The sequence below is a fragment of the Anas platyrhynchos genome, chromosome Z, assembly GCF_047663525.1.
Source record: "Anas platyrhynchos isolate ZD024472 breed Pekin duck chromosome Z, IASCAAS_PekinDuck_T2T, whole genome shotgun sequence".
Taxonomy (NCBI): Eukaryota; Metazoa; Chordata; class Aves; order Anseriformes; family Anatidae; genus Anas; species Anas platyrhynchos.
In genome coordinates this window covers 74,922,864-74,944,976 of record NC_092621.1, presented here as the reverse complement: position 1 = coordinate 74,944,976, position 22,113 = coordinate 74,922,864, and the positions used below count along the sequence as shown (strand labels likewise).

General features: G+C 45.0%; 2 protein-coding genes across 5 annotated transcripts; both read left to right on the top strand.

The window, feature by feature from the left end:
- Positions 1-421: 421 nt before the first annotated feature.
- LOC106017367 (Golgi-associated RAB2 interactor protein 4-like) lies at positions 422-6,531 on the top strand. 2 transcript variants are annotated; one of them, XM_072031124.1, is made up of 12 exons: positions 422-613; positions 700-745; positions 2,747-3,085; positions 3,342-3,440; positions 3,708-3,784; positions 3,880-3,917; positions 4,849-5,182; positions 5,256-5,407; positions 5,546-5,885; positions 5,987-6,093; positions 6,209-6,249; positions 6,352-6,531. In XM_072031124.1, the coding sequence occupies exons 7-12, from the start codon at positions 5,093-5,095 to the stop codon at positions 6,462-6,464; spliced, it is 843 nt and encodes a 280-aa protein (XP_071887225.1). In that variant the 5' UTR covers positions 422-613; positions 700-745; positions 2,747-3,085; positions 3,342-3,440; positions 3,708-3,784; positions 3,880-3,917; positions 4,849-5,092; the 3' UTR covers positions 6,465-6,531. The 2 variants fall into 2 exon arrangements, with proteins under 2 accessions (XP_071887225.1, XP_071887224.1); XM_072031123.1 differs by having other exon boundaries at positions 422-3,085; positions 3,342-5,182.
- A 2,002-nt stretch (positions 6,532-8,533) lies between these two features.
- On the top strand, positions 8,534-19,095 carry PTGR1 (prostaglandin reductase 1). Of its 3 annotated transcripts, XM_021273036.4 has the most exons (11): positions 8,534-8,684; positions 8,794-8,891; positions 9,546-9,652; positions 11,884-11,929; positions 12,249-12,308; positions 13,493-13,660; positions 14,835-14,952; positions 15,101-15,256; positions 16,115-16,220; positions 17,272-17,390; positions 18,381-19,095. In XM_021273036.4, exons 3-11 carry the CDS (start codon positions 9,547-9,549, stop codon positions 18,489-18,491), a joined length of 990 nt encoding a protein of 329 aa, XP_021128711.3. In that variant the 5' UTR covers positions 8,534-8,684; positions 8,794-8,891; position 9,546; the 3' UTR covers positions 18,492-19,095. The 3 variants fall into 3 exon arrangements, with proteins under 3 accessions (XP_021128711.3, XP_038026703.1, XP_038026704.1); XM_038170775.2 differs by lacking the exons at positions 8,534-8,684; positions 8,794-8,891 and adding an exon at positions 9,379-9,417; XM_038170776.2 differs by lacking the exons at positions 8,534-8,684; positions 8,794-8,891; positions 9,546-9,652 and adding an exon at positions 9,983-10,096.
- Positions 19,096-22,113: the final 3,018 nt, after the last annotated feature.

The following is a 22,113-nucleotide window of genomic DNA, read 5'->3' as shown; positions in this document are numbered from 1 at the left end:
TGTCTAACAACCCTTTCGGTAAAGAAGTTCTTCCTAACATCCAACCTAAAACTCCCCTGGCACAACTTAAGCCCATTCCCCCTCATCCTGTCACCAGGCACATGGGAGCACTTATATTATATATAAATGCTTCAGGAATTAGATCTGATGCAGCTGGGTCATTGCATCTGGCTAAGGTATTACTGTGACAACGTTGCTTCTAGCAGTCGTGTAACCAGGAGGCATGTAATGATGTCCTGTCAGCTGCTAACACCTGGACACCACACTGAGAAGAAGTATTTTGAAGTACTGGGAAGAACCACTCTGAGCCAATGTGACTGTGCAGTCACACTAAATACCAGTTTTATTTTCAAATCATTTATATGTAAGGCCAAAAAAAAAAAAAAAAAAAAAAAAAAAAAAAAAAAAATCTGTGTCGGGCATGCTTGAGTGTTTGTTGCCTGAAGACCAGATCCAGATTGGTTTCTGTGAGAAGCAGCTGCTTGTGCCAGGCTGCAGGCAGCACCTGCTTGCTCATCAAAGGGCCAGAGTGGTTGCTGAGTGGTGAATCATGCTGGGGGCTGTGAGCCCTGGTGTAGCTGCTCCAGCAGTTCCTTCTCCTCCTGAAACCTGAGTAAGAAACATGAAATAAGGAGGAACCGCTTCTGGTATGAGAAGCTTCCAACTGTAAAGATAACCATGTATGTTCTCTGCTTGCAGGTGACATGTACAGGAGAGACAGCTTTATCCTTTCTGAAGTGTAAAAGTAAGCCGTAAAAGTTGAGTACTTTATTTGGTGTCATGGTAGAATGTTTTAATGCCAATTTTCAATTTTGAAAAAATGCAGCTATTTGATCTGCAGTTATCTTGTCGCTGTGGATATAGCATGTTTACTGAGGAAGGAAATTATGTTTATAGCAGCTGTTTATTATTGAGAATTTTCAATTCTATTATGTGATTGTGTATTATACCAAACGTATGGCAGATACCTTTCCTAACTCTGAAGTCTTAACTAAATATTCTGGCAAAGCAAACATACAGTATAGCTTCGTTTCTTTAAAACAGGATTATTTTAGGAATTAGGAAGGGGGTTGATTTTATTAAGTACATGGTAGTAAAACACAAGTTAATGATACAACCAGCTCAGAAAGTATTTTTTTTGTTGTTTTTTTTTTTTTTTTAAATCACTAGTGTGCTGGCAGTTGATGAATCTAAACATTGAAAGCACGTTACAGTAGATACATAAAATACAGCACTGTTTTTTTATTTCATGAGATGAAGCACTAAGTCTTTTGTGTGGACAAATATTATAATTGTAAGGGTTTGGGATTTCTTTGCAAATCAAGCTATGATGCTATTGATAGTTGGGAGGAGATAATTGTTTGTTTTTCTTTCTGAGGGCTCCGTTCTGGTGAAAGACATTAGGGTGTGTTCAACCAGAGTAAATCTCTCATGAAATTTTTCTGTTTCTTCAGCTGTTTTGAAGAGTGTCATGTGGAAACCTGTTCTAAATAATAAGCAGAAACAAGCAAAATAAATATTAGGGGCAAGGAAAGTTACGATGTTATATTAGTTTTAGTTCATTGGGTGTTAATGCTTGTGGTTGTTTATACCAAGTAAACACTCCTTCTTGTACAGGAAGCTAATTATGAGTTGTGAGTGCAAGTTGCCATTATGTATTCATAGAATAATTTAGTTTGGTAGGAACTTCTGAGAGTCTTTTGGTCTGAGCACATGGTCAAAGCCAGACCAAGCAGATCAGCTACAGTCCAGGTGCAGCTGAGTTCAAGTTCAGTGTGGTGGGGATGGGTCAGCCCCTTGAGCCTGCTGGCTGCACACCTCTACACACATCCTGGGATGCAGCCTTCTTTGCAGCAAGGACATGCTGCTCACCCCCATGCTCTTTTTGTGCACCAGGACAACCTCCTGGTTGTTGGCTGTTAAGTTGCACTCCATCCAGCCCATGCTTAGCTTGTCTTGCCCTTTGCAGGGGCTACTTTGCAGTAGCTGTTGAACTTGTCAAGGTTCTAGTTAATCCATTTCTTCAGCCTGCTGAGCTCCTTGCAGTAGCATGCCTGCTCTGAGGCATGTTGACTGTTCTTCCCAATGTGTTACAGCACACGGACCTCCTAATGGTGTACTCTACCCACTGTCCCAGTCATTATTGCTCCTGATATGATCCCTAAGGATTTTGTACCACTGAGCACAATTCTTCAGGTCCATCAACCTGGCCAGTTCTCTAATTTATTATGCATTTGTGCACCGTTTTATATCACCATCTGGCTATTTCTGTACTGTAGGAGATTGTGTCAATGATCAGTTTATCACTGATTCTTGGCTGTCTTTATGTAGGATGACTTGCTTAAATGTTATTAATAAAAAAAAAAGTTTCTCAGTCTAAAGCAGATACAAATTTCCTTGCACCGAGCAATAGCATCTGAGATCCACTAGAGTTCGTTGTGGTTCAGTTTCCTTGGACTTTTTGGACCACACGTTAACTGGTAAATCCACTCTGTTACTCAAAGTTTGATTCGCACATTGAAATTCATAAATCTTGCAGTTTGGGAAGGGAAGCAAGAACAAAGGTTTAACACCAGATCAAATATTAGGCCGGCAATTTAGAAATTCTTGTATTCCTTCTGCCAGATAACTGAGACCAAAGTGTATTTCTAGTCTAGAATAAAGGTTGGTTCTTATTAGGGTTTTGGTGTTTCTTGTGGTGGTGTTTTTTCTTATATTGTTTTGTTTTGTTTTCTCCCTATGTTAGTACTAAAGTCTTTGTCTGAGGTGGAAAGTGTGTATCTGCTTAAGCTGATGTTCTCATGAAGAATCCTTTGAGAACAAGGATCCTGAAGTAGAGAGTGAGACCCAAAATAGTCTGCAATCCACCTCAGTGCATAAGGAAATAGGATATTGCACAGTGAGTTTTCTAATGGCAAACTCCTCTGCCAGAGCAACAAGCTTGAAGAGCTATTGTTTTCCGGGTCTCCACTTGTGTAAAAGATTAGTAAAGCAGCCTCAGGGAATCACCATGACAACGCTCCCATGAAGATTTGGAGAGGCCCAGCTCTTCACAAAGCAAAGGGGCTGAACTAGACAAAGGGAGGTAGGCAGGCTAAGAAGGGAGGAAGGGAGGTGGTGGTGGAGGGATCATTTTTTTATTCAGGTCTACAAATCTGCAATGTTTTAAATGCCAGTGGAAAATGTAATTCTTGTTATCACTCTCCCAAGTTTGCTTGTGGTAGACTGCATGTAAACTTGAAACGGGGACTGCATTTTACCTTGTTTCCACAGGGAAGGAGGGCTTATACTGTGTAAGCTTCATATGTATGCATTTCATTTTCAATTAATATTTTCCGTAGGTGATGAACTTTGAAACAGTAAAAAGGATGGAAGAAGAAACCCTGGAAGCGCCACGGTGGCTGAAGATATGTGCCTTATGAGACACTGGGAACATCTGGGTGAGAAAGCAAGAGTATAGAGGGAGAGAAGGAGGAAGGAAGGAAAGCAGGACAGGAAGATACACAGATTGTCTACAGATTGTAGGAAATGTCTCAGAGTTCACTGAACTAGTCAGTGACTATCAGCTGTTAGAGACAAATCTGTCAGCAGCAAGCACCACCAGGAGAACAGCTTGTCTTTTGTGGCATCTGGCAGGCCTAGGACGGCGTTATCCAAGGATGCTCCTGTTCTCTTATCCTTTAATCTGTTCCATGTATCTGTTTCAGTCTCCTTAATACAGATACACTGCGATGGTAATGAATTTGTCTAACGTGCAGACCTCCAGATAACAGCTGTGTCTCAGGTAGGCTGGAGCAGTGAGTTTCCTTCTTGAAGCTGGTTGCATGTATCACGAGCAGGAGCTCATTCAAAGATGAATCTGCACTTGTAATGTTACAGAAATTCAGAACATGGCCTCAGAGGAGTTGCAGGCACAGGTAAGTATATGTGTAAATTCCCTGATGTGTACTCAAAGCAGTACAGCAGAGAGGGCCAGAGTTGTCTCATTAGGGCATGACAAGGGTCTGGGGTGCTTAACCTTTGTAGAGGTTAGGTAATGGACAGCAGAATGAGGGAGGGAGCCCTCACCTGCTGGGCTTAGTTAGCCTTGAAGTTCTGCAATGACTTTACAACATCAAATACAAGCCTCTGTCCTTCTCCTCTGAAACAGAATACCTTGTTTGATGTAGTCAAGTTTAGAGTTTCAATTAAATGTTGAAATCTAAGGTGAATGTAACTTAAAAAAAAAAAAAAAAAGTTAGCTTTGGCAGCTGTAAAATAAAGCAAAGGAAACATTTCTCATGCAGGCATGTCCCTGCAAATGAAGGAAGCTGAACTGCTGTGCCGTGGTATGTCTCAATAGCTCTGATGAAGTTTTGCAATTCATGATGGTACAGCATGTGTTTGGACTGTATCAAGGGACAGTAGAGAAAGCTCTATAAAGAAGCCTTTGGTCCCCAGGAAGTCACGACTGAGGACCTTTGGCACTGTTTGTCTGTCCAGGTCACCTGCAGTATTCTCGTTTCGCTCTTACCTGTGGGCTTCTAAGTTATTCTTTCCTATCGGGTATTTTTAATATTTTCATCTTGGGTGTGGAGCCAAGGACTTTCCAGCTTTGTGTGCTGCCCTGCCAGGGAGGGAACAGCTGACCTCAAATGGCCAAAGGGGTGTCCCATGCCACGAGGTGTTGTGTGAGACAGTAAAACTAAGAGGGTTGGCAGGGGGGCTGCTGCTGCTCAGGGACTGGCCGAGCATTGTTTGGTGGGCGGTGAGTAATTGCGTTGTGCATCACTTGCTTTTTTTATTCTGTTATCCTTGTTTTCCCTTCATTTTCTGTCATTTCTCATCGTTACACTGTCTTTGTCTCAGCCCATGAGTGCCACCCCTCTTGGATGTGGCAGAGCACTGATGTCACAGAGATCGCTGATGCTCTCACCGACACAAAAAGCTGCTTTGCAGCACTGAGGCATCAGTCCCAAGCAGGGTGGCAGCTGTGTGGGTACAAAAGGTGAAGGCTGAACCCCAGGAGTGTTGTGACGGAGCAGTGATCCACCCGGCGAGGCCAGCAGAAACCCACACGTGCTTCTCAGAGGCACAGCGTGCTGAGAGAGCCATGTCCCCAGGCCCCCTGAAACGCCTGCTGCGGGCAGGGGAGTTTGGCCTCCTGCGCAACGCACCGTTGTTTGAGAGCAACTTCTTCCAGGTAGGGCTGGGCAGAGGTTAGACATCCTGCCTCTGAAAGCAGGCTCCCGTGCTACCAAATTGCACCCACACAGGTTGGCCCGCGAGGGGAGATGCTTCCAGTAACAAACCGTGTCCACCTCATCACCATGGGGGTGGCCTGCACTGCTCCCAGCGCAGCGATGCCCGACACCTTGCTCCTGGCTGCCCCTGCGGCCCCTCCAGCTGAGGGACTGGAGCTCACCAGGTACCGCCTGGCCCCATAACCAACCTTCCCTGCCCTCCCTGCCGTGATGTGGGGCAGCCCCAGAGGGGCTGTGTCTGCTGCTGTGCCGTGTCCCCTGGAACTGGGGGGGAGCACCCCAGTAACTCGATTTTCCTCCAGGCTGCTTCCACTGCAGTGCGTAAATCTGGCCGTGCAGGAGCTCTCCGAGGAGCGCCTGCAGCTCTGTTTCCACACGGGCCGCAGGGTATTTCTTCAGCTGTGCCCTGGCCCCGGTGTTCAGGGCCTCTTCCTCTGCTGGGCCATGCTGGCAGGCGTGCTCCACGCACCCAGGGCGCCTCCTCTCCTCAACACACACGCAGAGGGGGCCATGCCTATGGAGGGGGCCTCCTCTACATCAGAAATAGAAGAGGACACGAGAGCTGGCATTGTCCTGCCCACGGACCAAGAATCATCATCTGCAGAAATGGACGAGACCTCACCTGCTGCCAGCACCCCAGAGGTGAGGTCTGACACTGGGGGGGGAGGGGGGACACCACTGGCCAGCAAGGAATGGTCCTAGCAGGCCCTAAACTTGTGCCCCGCTTTGGTTTCCTCTGCCAGGTCATCCCCGAGCAAACCTGTGCAGAGCACCTCAGCAGCAACCAGGATGCCCTGCTGACCAGCACCACGCAGCAGACAAAGTTGGTCTGCCACAGGAAAGGTGACAGGTGAGTGAGTGAGTGGGGCCATTCAGCCAGGAGAGGGGTTGAAGGAGCCTGAAGCACTGCGTGAGGCCATGCAAGAGTTGTGGGGGGACATTGCTCAGGGCTATTGTTTTTGCAGGCTGCGGGAGGTGCCAGCAGCACAGAAGAAGCCTTCCTCTGGTGAGATCCTGCCCCTTGGAGCCTGGGTGCACCCCCCAGAGCCAGGATTTGTGCGCAGGGGGCAGGCTGTGCCCCCCTTATGTGTGCTCCCCCTCTCCGCAGGTCGCAACTGCAGTCAGAGGATTAGGGCGTTCTGGAGGCGGTGGTGGGCCCACGGGCGGGCCTCCGTGGCAGGTGTTGCTGGAAAAGCAAAGCCCCCACGGGATGAGCAATAAACACGTTTTGTAGGATTTGTGTCTGTGGTTTTGGGGTAAGGGCTGATATGGGTCTTGGGCACTTTGCTACTGCCCTGCGGTCATTCTAGTCCCCATGATGGGCCGGGCGTTTGGGCTGGGGAAATGGACTGTAGCAGTGCAAGTTGCCCCTGTAACCGAGACAAAACAATGGGTGAGAAAGAGAAGGATGAGAAATGGATGAGGCCTTGCCTGCTTCCAGCACTGGAAAGACCCCTGCTGGGTCTTAGTTTCGCTTTCCCTGCACAAGCTAATTCAGCAGAGCAGCTGAACCTTTCAGGGTGACAGCCTCGCAGCAGGTGCTCCGTGGCATGGCCTTTTTCCTGTGCAATGACTTCTCACCTTTGGTCTTTGCCCTCCTTCTAGGGCTCGGCAGCTTTGCATGAAGGAGTGAAGTTGCAGCTTTGTTTCACAATGCAGCGTCATGCTTGCTCAGATGTTTGCAGCATACATAGTGCCTGCCAAACCTAGCACGGGAGTGGTTTGCCTTTACCTCATTTTTTTTTTTTTTTACTACAGGGAAAAAAAAATTGGACAAATAATTTTAATAGCTAAGCCAGAGAGGATGAACAGGTGATTTTTGCTAAGACTTACTGGCATTTACAGTTAGAGGCTGTATTCACTCCCAGGTAATTGGCAGTCCTGTAGTATACAGGGAATCCCACAGCAACTTCTGAGTTATGACTGCCTTGACAGGCTTTACAGCCAGGAATTTACTGCCAAGAAGTCCTTTTGAAGGGAAGTGCATATTTAAGTATTTAGGAAGTTCCTTATGCTGATGCCTGGCAGATTCCTTTGAAATGCTGCAGAAAACTGCATGAGGTGGATCCGTAAGGGGACTGGATCGGATGCTGGCTTCCTGAACAGCTTTGTTGTTGGGGTGGCTGGTGTCACCGACCTACAAACTGTCCCTCTTGGCTTTTAGGCATACCCCTGTCTTTCAGTGCAGAAGTTTAGCTGTTCCTGCTCTAAGTGGAAATAAAGGAAATAACTACCACAGCCATATCTGCATATTAATTGTGACTGGCAGCAAGATGAACTGTTAGCCTAACCCCAAATTTGCATTGGACTGGCTTGCTACTGACAGGCTTCTAAGACAATTTTGTACTAAGCTGGCAAGCACAGGCTAGGAAACCATACCCTAAAGACACAAATGTTTGAGGTTATTTAGGGAAATTTGATGTCTTTACTCTTTATGCAGCTCATGATACAGAGAGCGCACAAAGTAAATGTACTATTGAAACACATAGGGACTGACAACAAAGACAACAAAGTCGATTCACAGTACAGTGGTTGGTGGTCTTAAAGCTGAGATAGTGGCTATGACAAGTTCAGTTCACTAAAGGTTTTACTGAACCACTACAAAATGTGGCCATTTATCCTGTAGAGTCCTTTAATCAGAGTTGGGCAACTTCCTCCTTATCAATTCATGTCTAAGCACAGAAGAATCAAGCTATCAAGAGATAATGGTGGGAAGGTAAAGAACAGGGCTGGAGCCTTGAGGCACACAAAGAAGAGACAAAAAGCAGAGAGCAAGTCGTTAATGACTCAGGAGGGTGGGACAGGACGGCTGCGAGGTTCCTATGCACGTGTGGCTGCTGGCTGAGCCAGCACCACTGACACGGAGAGTCCCTGGTTGGAGTGCCATGGGATGTGTGCCTGGGTGCAGGACACGCTGCTAGGAAAAACACGCCTCGGTGCTCGTGAGCATGGGAGTGAAATCGGAAATCAGCTTTGTGTTAATGCAGACTCAGCTTTTCCCCCTGTGAGCCCTGTTACTGGGTTCGCTGCGTTGTTGCTGCAGCATTGCAGCACAATTTTGGGGGGCACAGGTGAGCACAGCTGGTACCACAGCCAGAGCAGCAGCGGATGGAAAGGGCAGGGAGTGCTGCCTGCACTCCCAATAACAATAATAAAAGAATGTAGGCCAAACGCAGCAGCTGCTGCTAAGTTTCCTCTGACTTTTGTGCTGCACGCAGGGTCTGGGTGCTGCTTTCGGCCTCGCTCCTTAGCACGGAGACCTTTGGCATGAAGCCCTGGCAGCCTTTGCATTGTGCAGGGTTATTTGCACGGGGAAGCAAGGAGCAGGAGGCAGTGGAGCTCTGGGACAAAAGTGTTGCTGCAAGCTGGGGCAGGATGTGTGTGTGTGTTGTTTTTTTTTCGGGGTAGCTGGGGATCCATGCAGGAGGAGGGTGAATCACGGTAGGTGCACCAGCCTGCACAAGGTTGGCTCTGGGCCCGGGGCGAGTGGACTGAGGGCGGTGCTCCCTCTGCTGATAAATGCCTCGAGAAACACTGTCTTGCCTTCCAGGACGCCTGTCGAGGAGCCCAGACCCCGGCAGCACCAGCTACAGAAGCCTAGGACCTGGACTTGGCAGCAGAAGACAATTTTCCAGCCACCTCTTCCAAGTATGAGCCCCTCTTCCTCTGGGTTTGTGCATGTGCTCGCTTACAAGCAGGAGGAAGGGAACGAGAGGGTAAAACAAACACAAGCCATGTGTTTGTTTCCACGTTGCACAGAAAATGCTGGTGAGGATGTGCTCCCTGCTCCAAGCCCTGAGCTTGGCAGCCGCAGAAGCTGTTAATTTAGACATGTGGGGTGTCACCGGCAGGCTTAGTATGAAGGAGTGTTTTCTTGCCTTCATATTCCTGGCTTGCAGGAATTTGTTTCAAGCTTGTACAGGTCCAGATTCACCACTCATCTCGTGTGACCAGGGCAAAATAGCAAGTTCAGCAGTTTTTTTTTTCTTCTCTCTCTCTTTTTTTTTTTTTTTCTTTAAACCAGTGGATTTTCTTTAGCGCGGGAGCTGTGCCTCCTGCTGGGGCTGACCTCCCACGCCTGGCTTGCAGCCAGCCAGGCTGCTGGACAGTGAGCATGCTTTGTAGAGATGTGCAGGGGCAGATGCTGCTGCGGGGTGCAGGCAGAAGCCTCCTGGTGTGACAGCAGGCAGTCAAGCTTGGGCTTCTGTGCTCCCTGAAATCACAAGCAGCCCCAGCGAGCGGCTTGACGCTGTTCGGTGTCTCTTTGGCAGGCGCTTACCGACTGTGCTGTTTGTTTTGCAGAATGGTGACTGCCAAGGTGTGGGTGCTGAAGAAGCATTTTGAGGGCTTCCCCAAGCCCAGCGACTTTGACCTGAAAAAGATCGAGCTGCCAAGCCTACAGAATGGAGGTAAGGGGAGCGCCATCAGCTGTTGCGTGGGGGTTGTTGTGCATTTGTAGAACTGTCCACGTGTTTCTCGAGCTCAGATTTTCACAAAAAAGGCTTGGCACAGCTTGTGGCAAACCATGTGCCTCGGCAGAGCCGAGCAATTGCTCAGGGACATGTGTGCTGATGGGTTTAGTGCATTTTCAGACATGCTGGCATCCGATTATACACGTGGAATTAGGAGGCTGAACTTTAGCCCCAGCATGTGGTGGCTCTGGCATGCCTTTCAAAGTCCCATAGCACTTAATCACACATGGTGCCTCATGGGAAAGATTTTGGACTCTTATTGCAAATAAACTTTGCTGGAGAAAATTGCTGAAGTGATACACCCTCAAAACCAACCGTTGCAAGGAAGTGGAATTCGTTTAATTTAGAAGGAGAAAGAGAAGTGGACCTTGGCCACAGCAGGTGATGTAACTCTAGTAATACACAAAGATGCTTTACTGCTGTAAAATTGTCATCTGCTTTACCTTGCAAAATCCTTTGCAGGAAGCTGGGGAAGACGGTAACCTCTGGCAGTGGGTTTTCAAAGAATCTTTTAATAGAATCACAGAATGGTTTGGGTTGGAAGGGACCTTAAGGATCAGCCAGTTTCAACCCCCTGCCACAGGCAGGGACCCCTCCCACCAGCCCAGGCTGCCCAAGGCCCCATCCAGCCTGGCCTTGAGCACCTCCAGGGATGGGGCAGCCACAGCTCCTCTGGGCAGCCTGTGCCAGTGCCTCACCGCCCTTACAATGAGGGTTTTCTCCCTAATGTCTGATCTAAATCTATCCTCTTTTAGTTGAAAACCATTCCCCTCGTCCTGTCATTATTTACCTGAGTAAAGGGTCCCTCTCCATCCTTTTTATAAAACCCATTAAGTATTAAAAGGCAACAGTGAGGTCTCCCCGGAGCCTTCTCTTCTCCAGGCTGAACATCCCCAACTCTCTTGGTCTTTCTTCTTAGAAGAATGAAGGAGAATTCATAGGAGAGTTTTACCTGAAACTTTTTTTGTATTGAGGGATAGTCATGGGGGCCTCCCACTGCAGTGAGAGTGGGGCCACAACTGGGAGTAGTTAAGGCTGAAGTCAGTTGGAGCTGGTCTTTCATTTAAAGAAGTAAAGAAGAAGACTTCTAGGAAAATTCTGCCTGCATTCAAAATGTACTTTTTATCAATGATTATCTGTGATTTTTGACCATATAACAGCATGAGAATGTGAATAAAAAGAGAAAAAAAATACACAGGTTTTACTTATGTGTTTATGTTTGGAAAAGGGTGGAGACTTTAGTAACATATTTAACGCTGGAAATGTTGATAAAAGAATGAACCTTGATTTTTGGCTTCACGTGCACATGCACACCATGCTGTTCATCACTCCACTGTCCTTAACAAAGTTTACTCCAGTTTAGCAGGTGTGTCAAAGAAAACTCATTAAAGTGCTAGTAGTACTGTTTAGGTTTACAAGTTGAAGGTTTGAAATATGATCTCTCTTATAGGTACTTTTCAGCAATTTCATAGCATGTGTAGTTCTACAGAGTTCATACACAGTTAAGCAAAAAGAATGATGCATGCAGGTATTTAAATGACCCAGAGTCATTTCAAAGAGGCAGCCTTTCCTATGTCACACAGTTTTCTTCCTGCTCACTCTGAGCTGGCTGTGCAGGAATATTTATGCCCAAATATATTTCTAGCTTATGTGAACTCGGCTGCTGCAGCATGGGCAATGAAAAGCATTGTTAGATGGAGGTGAACAGCTAATGCATGTTAAGCTACCTAGAAAACGTGTGCTTTCTCTTCAAGGGAGCAAAGTGGTGCTTATATATCACATGTGCCAAGGTCTCTTACCACCCTCTGCTGGATGAATCCTGAGAAGGCTTTTTATATATAAAGGTCAAAAAAGTTAGTGTTCTGATCAGGGGTTCTGGCCTGAGGATACTGAGTCTTCTGCAGAGAGAGGAGGCAGATAAAGAAAAACAGGACAGGAGAGAAGCCAGCTTTCTAGAGGAACATTTCTGAGAGCGTCTTGTAAGAGCACAGTGGTAATCCAGACAAAGCTACTGAATGCCATGGCTGCTTCTGGGTAGTTTTTTATGCTGATATATGGGGTTTTTGAACTTTTGGGAATCCTAAGGCTTTTGTTAAAAGACTGGCTTGTGGAACCTATGCTGTATTGTACCACTGATGCCCAGTAATTTGCTTTGTCTTTTGTTTCAGAGTTGCTGCTTGAATCAGTGTTTCTTAGTGTTGATCCGTACATGAGGTATGTCATCTTCCCCCCTTTTTATTTTCTTCCCCTCTTTTTAAATTGCTGAAAAAGTTAACTCACCTGAGCTCACAACTGAACATTAAAAAGAACATGTACTGGGAGTATTCCACATTACCCGAGTCCCATATTTCAGCAAGCTTTTCTTAAGCATACATATTCTAAATGGTCAGTTGCTGATATGCCTGTGTTAGTATTCAAGGAGAAGGAGAAGGAGACTCCCATTTCTTGGTCAGGCAGTAGCTACTACTTCATAGTATACCTGGAAGATCACTGAAGTTGCTTACAATAAGCTGTGTCTCTGCCTGTGTTACAGACCTTACAGTCAAAGGGACATGAAGGAAGGAGACATAATGATAGGCACACAGGTTGCCAGGTAAGATGTTCAGTTCTTGTTTTCCATCCATGTGGCAGATGTCAAAGAAATGTACTGACATTTGGGACATTGCAGCCTATGTCATGTTGTTTTTTTTTGAGATGAGTCTACATACTGCTTAAACTGTATTCCTTATCTACATTGGAATGGAATGTATTTTTTCCTGAAAGAACCTCTTTTGCCTTCTTGGAGAACATCTATGCCTCTGCAAACTACATGTTATTTCTGGAGTCAAAATTACAAGGAGAGGCACAAAGTGCCAACCTCTGTGCATGATGTGAAGGGTCAACTTCACGTTTTAAAATCTGATGTGCAGAAATTGCAAGCCCCAGACCATGCATGCTTACAATTCTGGCTGTGACTATCTCAGTGTCACTTAAGATGCAACTCTAGATGTAGTCAAAAGGCTATCTGATCTTAAATCTATCCTTTTCCAATCTTGTGGTAATTATTTAGCTATACAGATGGTTCCCTTTGTCTGCTTGTTCCTGCTGCACTGCCTCTAAGTAGCCATCTGAGAACATCTGTAACCTCCGACTCTTGTGGTTCTCTGTAGGAACACTGAGGGCTGGGGTATTTTCAATATTTCAAGGGTGCTTACCTACTCCTTCCCAAGCTAATCTTCGTGTTGGGATGAGAAAGTGGAATTTCTGTTTTACATGGAGATATCCTAAGTGTGAACTTCTATTATTAGATACTGCCTTCCATCTGTTCCTAAGCAGCATTTTGTTACTACAAGAGGTTCCCTCTTCAGGATCTTCAACTTTTAAATGAGGTGCAGGTTTTCTGAAAAGGGAACTGCTTTTTGTAGCCTGTTTGTGATTCAGCTTCTTGCTTTTCCATCCTTTAATCCCAGCATCCTCTTTCCTACCTTTGAGCTCATAGGAGCCCAGTCTGAATTCATACCAGACTGATGCTATTCATTTGTCACAGGTCAGGCTGAGTTTAGAATCCTCATGTCCAACTTTTCTATGCTGATAAGACACAGTAGCTATTCCAGGGAAGGCATCAGAAGCCTACAGCATCAGTAGGATATGGACTAAATGTCCTGACATGAAGTATTTATTTTCTTCTGCATCAAAGGGCAACAGGAATAAAAGATGAGAGAGACAGTTACGATTTTCTCTCTGACAGGATAATCTTTCTTTTTTATTTTTTTTATTCTTTTTTCTTTGCTTGAACAGGATTGTAGAAAGCAAGAATCCAGCTTTTGCGGTTGGGGCCTTTGTTGTGGCTAATAGTGGCTGGAGAAGTCATTTCATCTCTGACGGGAAGGGCCTCCATCTCCTTCCTTCAAGCTGGCCAGAATCACTCCCCAAATCTCTGGCTCTTGGGACAGTTGGCATGCCAGGGTGAGTATTACGATCCAAAGGAAGCTGTCCTCTGGATTTTGCTCTGCAGGGTGTTTCTGATCTTTTTTCCATCATCTTTTTCTACTATTATGCTGTCTGGTCACTCTGCTTTAAAAAAGAAAAAAAAAGAAAAAAAAAAAACAAACACAAAAAACATGTTTGTGTCAGGACGCCCTCACCCTACAGAGGGTCTGAAGTCCTTTTGATCAGAAATTTGTTTTGGATTAGGGTGCCTGTCCTTGAGGATTTGTGGTAAAGCAGGAAGAGGACCCAGGAGGGGCTGGAAAGAATCAAGTCCAGTCTGGATTAAGCAGAGTGGATTATTATTTATTTAATATATTTGAAATTAATTAATTTGTTATTAACTATTATTTAATTAACTGAGCAGATCGAATTTCAGTGCTTTATTGGCCAGTCTGCTTCTGCCTATTGTGCTTTTCTGCTATCAATGTATTTCCAGAATTGTTGTCAAGAGGGCAAGAGACAGCTGCATAAGGTGGAGGAAAATAGCAGTCCTTTAAATCACACTGATGAAGACAGAGCTATGATGCAGGAGAAGCAATAATCACACTATTGCTTTCTCTCAGAATCCTGTTCATATTTCTTGTCTCCTTCTGCGTAATTTTTACAGGAGCTCAGGACTCCATGAGTCTTGCTGACACAGAAGGCTTTAAAAATTGTAGTAGTATTCTGAGCAATGCAGAACTCCTCAGATTTCATTTTGACATCACTCTAGATGCATCTTTTTTTAGACAGCAGCAATTCACCCTTTCAGTTAGGAACAAGTGGGAAGCTCTATACCTGAAATTAGAAGAAATTAAAGAGAAACTTCTTGGGATTTTGGGCCAGTTGATCTCATTACTTCTTACTCCTTCAACTTGTGAGCCCAAGGGAAGCTGTTTTCACATAAGGCAGACTTCTACCACACCATCCAGCTTCCCACTAGTGTGTCGTATTTTTCTGGAGTGTCTGTAGCCTTATAACAGAAGTGAATGTGCTTACAACCCAATTTAAAAAGCTGCACTTTTTTTTTTTTTTTTTAATAGAATTTAAGGAATGAGGAAAACTGAATCTTGTTCTGGTTGTGATGATATTTTGATTTATCGTGGTCAATTCAGACCTCTGTGTCTGTTTTCTTTTATTGCTTGTTGAGCATCTTTCTTTTTCTTCACAGCCTTACTGCATATTTTGGTCTGTTCGAGGTCTGCAAGATGAAGCCAGGAGAGACAGTGCTGGTTAATGCTGCAGCGGGCGCTGTGGGCTCTGTGGTGGGGCAGCTTGCTAAAATTGGGGTGAGTGGCATGGACTGCTTGTCCTTTCACCTCAGAAGGCTGACCTGGCCTTCTGAGACTATGAATGATCAAGGCCATGAATGATCAGGAGGGCAAGCATCCCGTGTTGTGAGGGCCTTTAGAAATGTTTCTCTTTCTTTCCTTGCAGGGTTGCAAAGTGGTTGGCTGCGCTGGCTCAGATGACAAGGTTGCTTATCTGAAAAAATTAGGCTTTGATGAAGCCTTTAATTACAAGACCGTTACATCTTTGGATGAAGCACTGAGTAAAGCCTCTCCTGATGGCTACGACTGTTTCTTTGACAATGTGAGTTCAGACAGAGGGCCTGGCCCTGAACAGACTATTATTTTCCTTAGACTATAGCAGAAACTCAGTATGGAGTTTCATCTAAGTCTTATATAGGTTCTGTAAAAGCTTACTGCCTCCATGTTCCCTTCCCAGATTTTTCTGCAGCTGCCTTGAGTGGTAACAGACAGAACAAACATTGAAAGGCAAAGCTGGATTGTTAGTGCTAATTGAGGCTGAACAGAGAGGAACAGGTCTACTCCTGGCCCCAGCTTGGAACATGCAGTCCTCTGCTGTTTCTGGAAAAGGAGAGAGGATGAATGTGGTTACGTGGTCCAAGAGGCTACAAGGGTACCAGTAAACAAAGCAGTTGCAAGGCAAGCTTGTAAAAATTCCTAGAGTAGTCTGTCTATGGTTTCTCACCTCTCGCTGTTAGAACAGGTGTTAACAGGCAATGTGGACTGGTCTCAGTGGGCTGTTTGAATGTGAACGTCGTGTTCTATGGGCTGGGAGAGTTTAAAAGTATGGATGCAGTCAAACCATGTCAGTTCACCCTCAAGCCAGAGAATGAGCCCACTTTTTATTTTAATTTCCTAGTATACCTGGTGTATGTATTATACCGAGCTTTGTGAAGCAGATACAGAGTTAAAACTGGTTCCCTCTGTTCATAAATAATTTTTAGAAAGATGATGCAGTCCTTGTAGGTGTTAGCTAAGAGTAAGGGTTGCTGCAGCCACAGTCTGGAGGAATGGAGGTCAACTTTCCACCCTTGATTGAACCTGTTCTTTTCAGCACAACATCTCAATGCTGGCAAGTTTTTGGCAAACAATGCCAAAGAGAGGATTTTCTCTAATGCTGCACATCCTCTGCTTTGTGTAGGTGGGTGGAGAATTTTCCAGCGTTGCCATCAACCACATGAAGAAGCATGGGAGGATTGCAGTCTGTGGAGCCATCTCTCAGTACAATGACTCCGTGCCCCAGAAAGGTGTGTGCCTACTTCCACGCCTCTAATTTTAGTTACTATTTGGTGATGGCAGAGTGGGACATAGTGGGAGATTCTTGGTATTTTGCTAGTTGTTTCAGCGTGCTAGTTGAGTTTGTGTGTGTGTGTGTATTCAGATAACAAACCACTGCTCCGGGGCAGCTGTTGTGTGACCACACTTACGTGTGTACACGCAGTCACACTCCTTAGTACACTCTCATATCAGATGGAGAACATCAGCTGATTAGAAATTAAGGAGAGGCTGAACTATGTGAAATAAGAATCCCCTGGGCTCTGAGCAGATACAGATCAGTGGAAGGCAGCAGGTGTGGTGGAACAATGGCATGTGCACAATGCATACTTGCAGATGAGAAAATGGATTTCCCCCAGGTTTTTAGATGAGACAGCTCGGTTTTAATCTGTGTGTATGTGTGCTTGTTTGTTTCTTTCTTCTCCCATCTCATCAGTGCTAATGTTTCATGTACTGGTGAAAGTGTTGGGAAATATGTCTGAAATTAATATTCAACAGCATTAAATTTTCCAGATTTGCATTCTAGAAGAAATGAGTGTTCTTAGGAACTGCGTTCTCTGTGCCTTTAGACTCCCAAATCACTTTAAAAATGGGACAGGCTTTTTCAATGGGGAGATTATCACACATTTCTATTACTGAGGGAACTTTTTCTGAGCTTTAGCCAAGAGCACCAGAGCTCAGAAGGCTATCTAATAATCAGTTAAAACAGTACTTTGAGGATTAAGCTGAAGCCCCTCAGCAAATGGGATTTTTACTTCTGAATGAAACTTTTCACAAGTGCTGGGTGTTTGGCCTCACACAGCTTTAACAGCTCAGGACTTTGTTTTCCTGGGTGGCTGTGTCCCTGAACCCATGATCTTATTATTCTGGAAATTCTTTTTGGAAAGAATTGCAGCTGCCTCTGGCTGGAACAATGTGATTCAGTGTCCTTTACTGGCTAAAAGCTCTCTTTATGCATTGGGTCTCATTTTAAATGAGACTAGCATCACAGGCAGCTTGAGGGTTGGTTCCTTTCTCCTACAGGACCTTACGTTCAGATTCCAATGATCTTCAAGGAGCTTCGTATGGAAGGGTTTATTGTCACTAGATGGAATAACCGCCGGGAGGAAGGTCAGAAGGCACTGCTGAAATGGGTCCTGGAGGTAAGAAGGGAAGGGGTAATTTTCTTTACTGTGTACTTGCACCATGGCTTACCTCTTTGCAAGGGTGGGTCTCTTGTTGTAGCTGGTGAAGTGAGGTCCTGGTATGATTTTCTTCTATCTGACGTGATCTTTGAGCCTTTTGAGGACACTCAAACCATACTGAATATGCCTGATGCCTTCCACTTCACTGAGACTTGTGATACTAGCCTGTGGTCTTAACTTAGAATCCCAGAAAAAATATAAGCTTTGGAAGAGGATCCTTCCAGAACCATTCTAAACAATTCTCTGGCAATTAAGAGTTTCTTATTTAGAGTATTTCCTCTATTTCTCCTTCAGAAAACTCCTTTCATTTCTAGTATAAACAAGCGTTTCCATTGTACTCATGTGCTTGAATTACTGGTAAAAATCAGTGCCCTTATGGAACCGGGAGCTGGGCTCTAAAGGGAGTTCCGAGGATTTTTTTTTCTTTACTTCTATTTTTCTAAATGGAGGCTGAGTTTAAAACTTGATTCGTGGCTGTGAAAAATATGTGAGTGTGAACATGGAAGGCTAAAAGGCTTTTTATCTTTTACAAATTGACAATTTGGGGAGGCTTATTGTTTTGATCTGACATTTTGATTTGTAATTCCACACTTCACTACAGAGAGAAACAGGCCTGGCTTTGAGGAAACAATCTACTTGTCCATTGTTTGGGGACTGAGAAGCACTAAATCTGTCCTGGTGATTTTTTTCAGCAGTGACTTTTGCTCCCTCTTCTGACTCCAAGCTGGGGGAGGGAGAAATCTTGCTACAACAGCAGATTCTTATATGGAATCGCTATATCCAAACCCAGCTTTGCAAAGCTACCATGGTGTGCACCAGCTTGCATGTTTCAGATGGAGCATACAAGCTGGAGAAAATTTGTTGGTGGCAATAGAGACTCATGAAGATCGCGAAAACTAAGCAGCTGATGAATGAACACTCAGCAGTTTCGTTTCTTCCTTCTGACAGGGAAAAGTGAAGTTCCACGAACAGGTCACTGAAGGATTTGAGAACATGCCAGCAGCTTTCATTGGAATGCTAAGGGGAGAAAATCTTGGAAAAGCCATTGTAAAAGTCTGAAGGTCGCATATTCCTGGGAAGGCAGGCAAAGGAGAATGTGATTCTGTTCAGATAAGTGCTTTTAACTCGCTGTTCAAAAAGCATATTTCATTATTTTTGTTGGACGGTGGTGAAGATAACCTCTTAGTAATTGGTCAGATAACTGTAAGAGTATGCCAGTGGCTTTGCTCTTGAAGAACTTGAGACTTGCTTCCCAAAGCTACAGAAAAAAAGCCTTAAAACTGTTCAACCTTATCAGAATTTTATGTTTTAGTAGTAGTTTGAGCAAATCTAAGATGAGTAATAGGAAGAAAAAGGCCACTCTGAAAGGTTTCCCAGCTGATAGCATATCTGATGACTACTGTTTACCTATTGATTTGGTCCAGAACTCAGCAAGAGGGAATATAATTTTGTAAACAATATTAGGGAGCAACAATCAGGCTAACACTATGCAGTTGTTCTCAGTTTCCTCACAAGGCTGGCAATTAAAAAAAAAAAAAGTAGGAAATATAGGCATCTTAGTTATTCTGGGCCTACAGAAAGAAAGAAATAATAAACCTATTAATGGATACTTCACTTGTGTTACAGTTCTTTTTCCAGGTGAAGAATAAACACAGATATGGAATTCCTTGTTGATTTCTGTTTTCTTGTTATTGGTCTCTGAAGACAGACTGTAAAAGGCCCTAGAGTCTTTATGGGGGCAGAGTTAGATGATCTATCTGTCAACAGGAAGAGATCACTTAAGATTTAGAACAACTACTAGAGGAGAGTTGCTTCTTGCTTTATAGGGGTTTCTGAAGGGAAAGGAGCACCAGTGTGTGTTAGCTCCAATGCTGTGGCTTTCAATTGGCCTCTGAGAAAATTAATACCACTGCACAGTGTGGAACAACATTAAAAAAAAAAAAGGGAGTTTGTTGCCAGGAGGTTTCAAATCTTCTATCTAGAAGCCTGCTTCTGTTTCACCATTCTTTACTGAGAAATTTTCAGAAGACTTGCAAGTCCCAAATTACTGAATTGTTTTAAGGTCACTAATTTCGTGATCTGTTGTTTCAAGTAAAGCTGGGAGTTGTAGCAAACTAAAAACAGCCACAGGGGGTTCCTGTCCCTTGTAAAATGATTTGTCAGAAGAATTCTGTCTTCAGCCTGCTTTGTAATAAAACACTGACCACGAGGGAAAGGTACAGCTCAGTGTACAGATCTTACACTTCACGAGCTGCAGTTGATTTTGCAAGGTAGTTCTAATACAAAAACATAGTGTTATGTGTAAAACAACAACAACAACCCTGCTCCACCTCTGAACTTCACAGGTTGAAGTTCACAAAAACTTGGTATTTTTCTGCCCTTTAACAAGGTGCCAGGGTCCCCTGGAGAGCAAAGGTACAGCTGTGCAGTGCTGGGATAGGCCCTGTCTGCCAATAAATGCATTGTGTGCTTTTAGGCAGTGTTAGCAGTATCACTGCTGTCCAGCCTGTCTTCCATCCAATTGCACAAGGACTGTGGGCCGGCAGACACTGTTTGCTGTCACCCTTTGTCTAACGTTAACATTCTGAAACTGAAGATAGAAGCTTCCCAGGAAAGGAAGAGGAGTTCGAGAGTTTCTAAAAGTTCTAGAAAGCCCCCTGCTCTCCTCCAGCCCATTACCTAGAGCTACCAGCACCCCAGCACACAAAGGAAAAGGCACAGGGTATTCCCAGAGTGTGTGTATAAAAAAAAAAAAGTACAGAAACAGTTACTGCCACCTTGTGGAGACTTGCATGGCACAAACTTGTTTTCTCAGCCAGCTGCAAGTGGGAGCAAGTCCTCATGCAGCTCTCACGCTGCTGCACCCTCTCTGTTTACCAGCCTGGACCACCTCCAGAGAGGAGGAGAAACACCACTTGGATTTCCCTGTTGACACCACACAAATTTTTCAAAGTTCCCTCAGCTCTTCTACTTGATCCTTACCAAATCCGCGGGACTAAAGGACAACAAAGTTGTTGGGAAGTTGTCCGCTATGAGGTTGGCATTAGGCAAGTATTGAACACCATGTAGCTTGATAAGGTATTAGAAGCTGTTTTTTGTCCCTGCTACAGCTGGTTAGCTACGATGAACAAACACCAAGAAATCAGAACTATTTCAAATGCTATTCTATCAAATCCAAGCCTAACATAATCCAGGTCTGGGAAAGAAGGAAAAGGTAATGGTCAGCTGGAGGTGAAGTTAGGCTGAGTACTGCAAGAGACATGGCAGTGATGTCTCTGCTCAAGAATTATTTCTCAAGTGCATATCACAGGGGGCTCGGAGCATGGCTGGAATTAAGGAGCACGGCTATTTCACCGCAGTCTAACCCTGCATTTTTCCCTTGTCCACTCTCTGTAACCCCTTTGTCTTGGTTTTCCTTTCACAGGTCCCTCGTAAAGCCTAGCCATCCCAGCCACACGTGCAATTTCTGTGCATGAGGAAGTATTTTTCTTCCTGTCGGCCAGTCCACTCTGAGGCTGGAAGCTACAGAACAGGCACAAGGAGAAAAGCTTCTTGCCCTACTGGTTTGACAGCAAGGCACAGATCTCAGCCACTTCATAGCCAAATAAAATGAGACTGCAGTCATTGCCTGAGGGGAGGATAACTCCTTCCCTGAAGGAGCCCTTGCTCCCAGAAGTAGCCTTTATATGTTTTTTTTTTTTTTTTTTTTTTGCACCAAATATGTAAGAAATGTGGTGTGCATTCAAGTCAGTTGGTCATCTACTGTCTCCCCCTTAAAGGCATTTTCTCAGATCACAGGATCAAAGCAGGTCACATCCCTGCTTCTCACCAGAGCTAAATGATTTCAAGGAGAGCAACCCAGCTGCTGTATGTTCTGAAATATGGTAATACGGGTCTCGTTCCTTCAAATGAAGGACAGCTCCATTCAGCCAGCAAAAACCACACTCATTGAGTTCTCCAGCACATGAAGGCCAGTGTTTGAGTATATGCCCCAAGTTTTCAGCGAGGTTCCCTGGAAGCACTGCATTTGGGTGGTGTGGTTTAACCCAGCAGGCAGCTATACGCAGCACAGCTGTTCCCAAACCACATTTCCCTCACCCTTTATTCCCTCTCTGTAGGATGGAAACGAGAACCAGGAAAAAAAGGTAAAATTTGTGGGCTGAGATAAAGACCACTTAATAGGACAGAAAGGGAAAACAATGACAAGAGAATAAAAGCAAGAAGAGCACACAAAAGCAAGAATAAGAGCACGAAGCAATTGCTCACCACCCACAGCACCAATCCCAGCCCCCATCAGCAGCATCCCCCAGTGTTTGTCCCACATGACACCCCATGCTGTCCTGGCTGTGTCCCCTCCCAGCTCCCTGCACACCCCCAGCCTGCTCCTGCTGGGGCAGCACAAGGAGCTGGGCAGGCATGGCTCCCCATGAGCGCTGCTCTGTGACAACTAAACATTGGTGTGCTGTCAGCATTGTTCTCATCCTAGAGATAAAACACAGCGCCACACCAGCTACTTGGAATAAAATCAACTATCCTAGCACAAATTATGACACCAGGGCAACATACACATTCTCAGCAGGCTGAAGCCCATGCTCCTGCCTGTAGAAACTGAAAATACTGCAGCAGAGGAAGCTGAAGATTTGCTGTCCTTGCAAGAGCTACTTTGCAGCCCTCTGAGCAC

What these genes read in the sequence shown, in the direction of transcription:
- LOC106017367 (XM_072031124.1), top strand. Translation starts at nt 5,093, where the DNA reads ATGTCCCCAGGCCCCCTGAAACGCCTGCTGCGGGCAGGGGAGTTTGGC. An exon ending in GAGGGACTGGAGCTCACCAG is followed by an intron (nt 5,408 to 5,545) that starts GTACCGCCTGGC and finishes ATTTTCCTCCAG; the next exon opens with GCTGCTTCCACTGCAGTGCG. An exon ending in ACAGAAGAAGCCTTCCTCTG is followed by an intron (nt 6,250 to 6,351) that starts GTGAGATCCTGC and finishes CCCTCTCCGCAG; the next exon opens with GTCGCAACTGCAGTCAGAGG.
- PTGR1 (XM_021273036.4), top strand. Translation starts at nt 9,547, where the DNA reads ATGGTGACTGCCAAGGTGTGGGTGCTGAAGAAGCATTTTGAGGGCTTC. An exon ending in GCCAAGCCTACAGAATGGAG is followed by an intron (nt 9,653 to 11,883) that starts GTAAGGGGAGCG and finishes CTTTTGTTTCAG; the next exon opens with AGTTGCTGCTTGAATCAGTG. An exon ending in GGCAGCTTGCTAAAATTGGG is followed by an intron (nt 14,953 to 15,100) that starts GTGAGTGGCATG and finishes CTTTCCTTGCAG; the next exon opens with GGTTGCAAAGTGGTTGGCTG.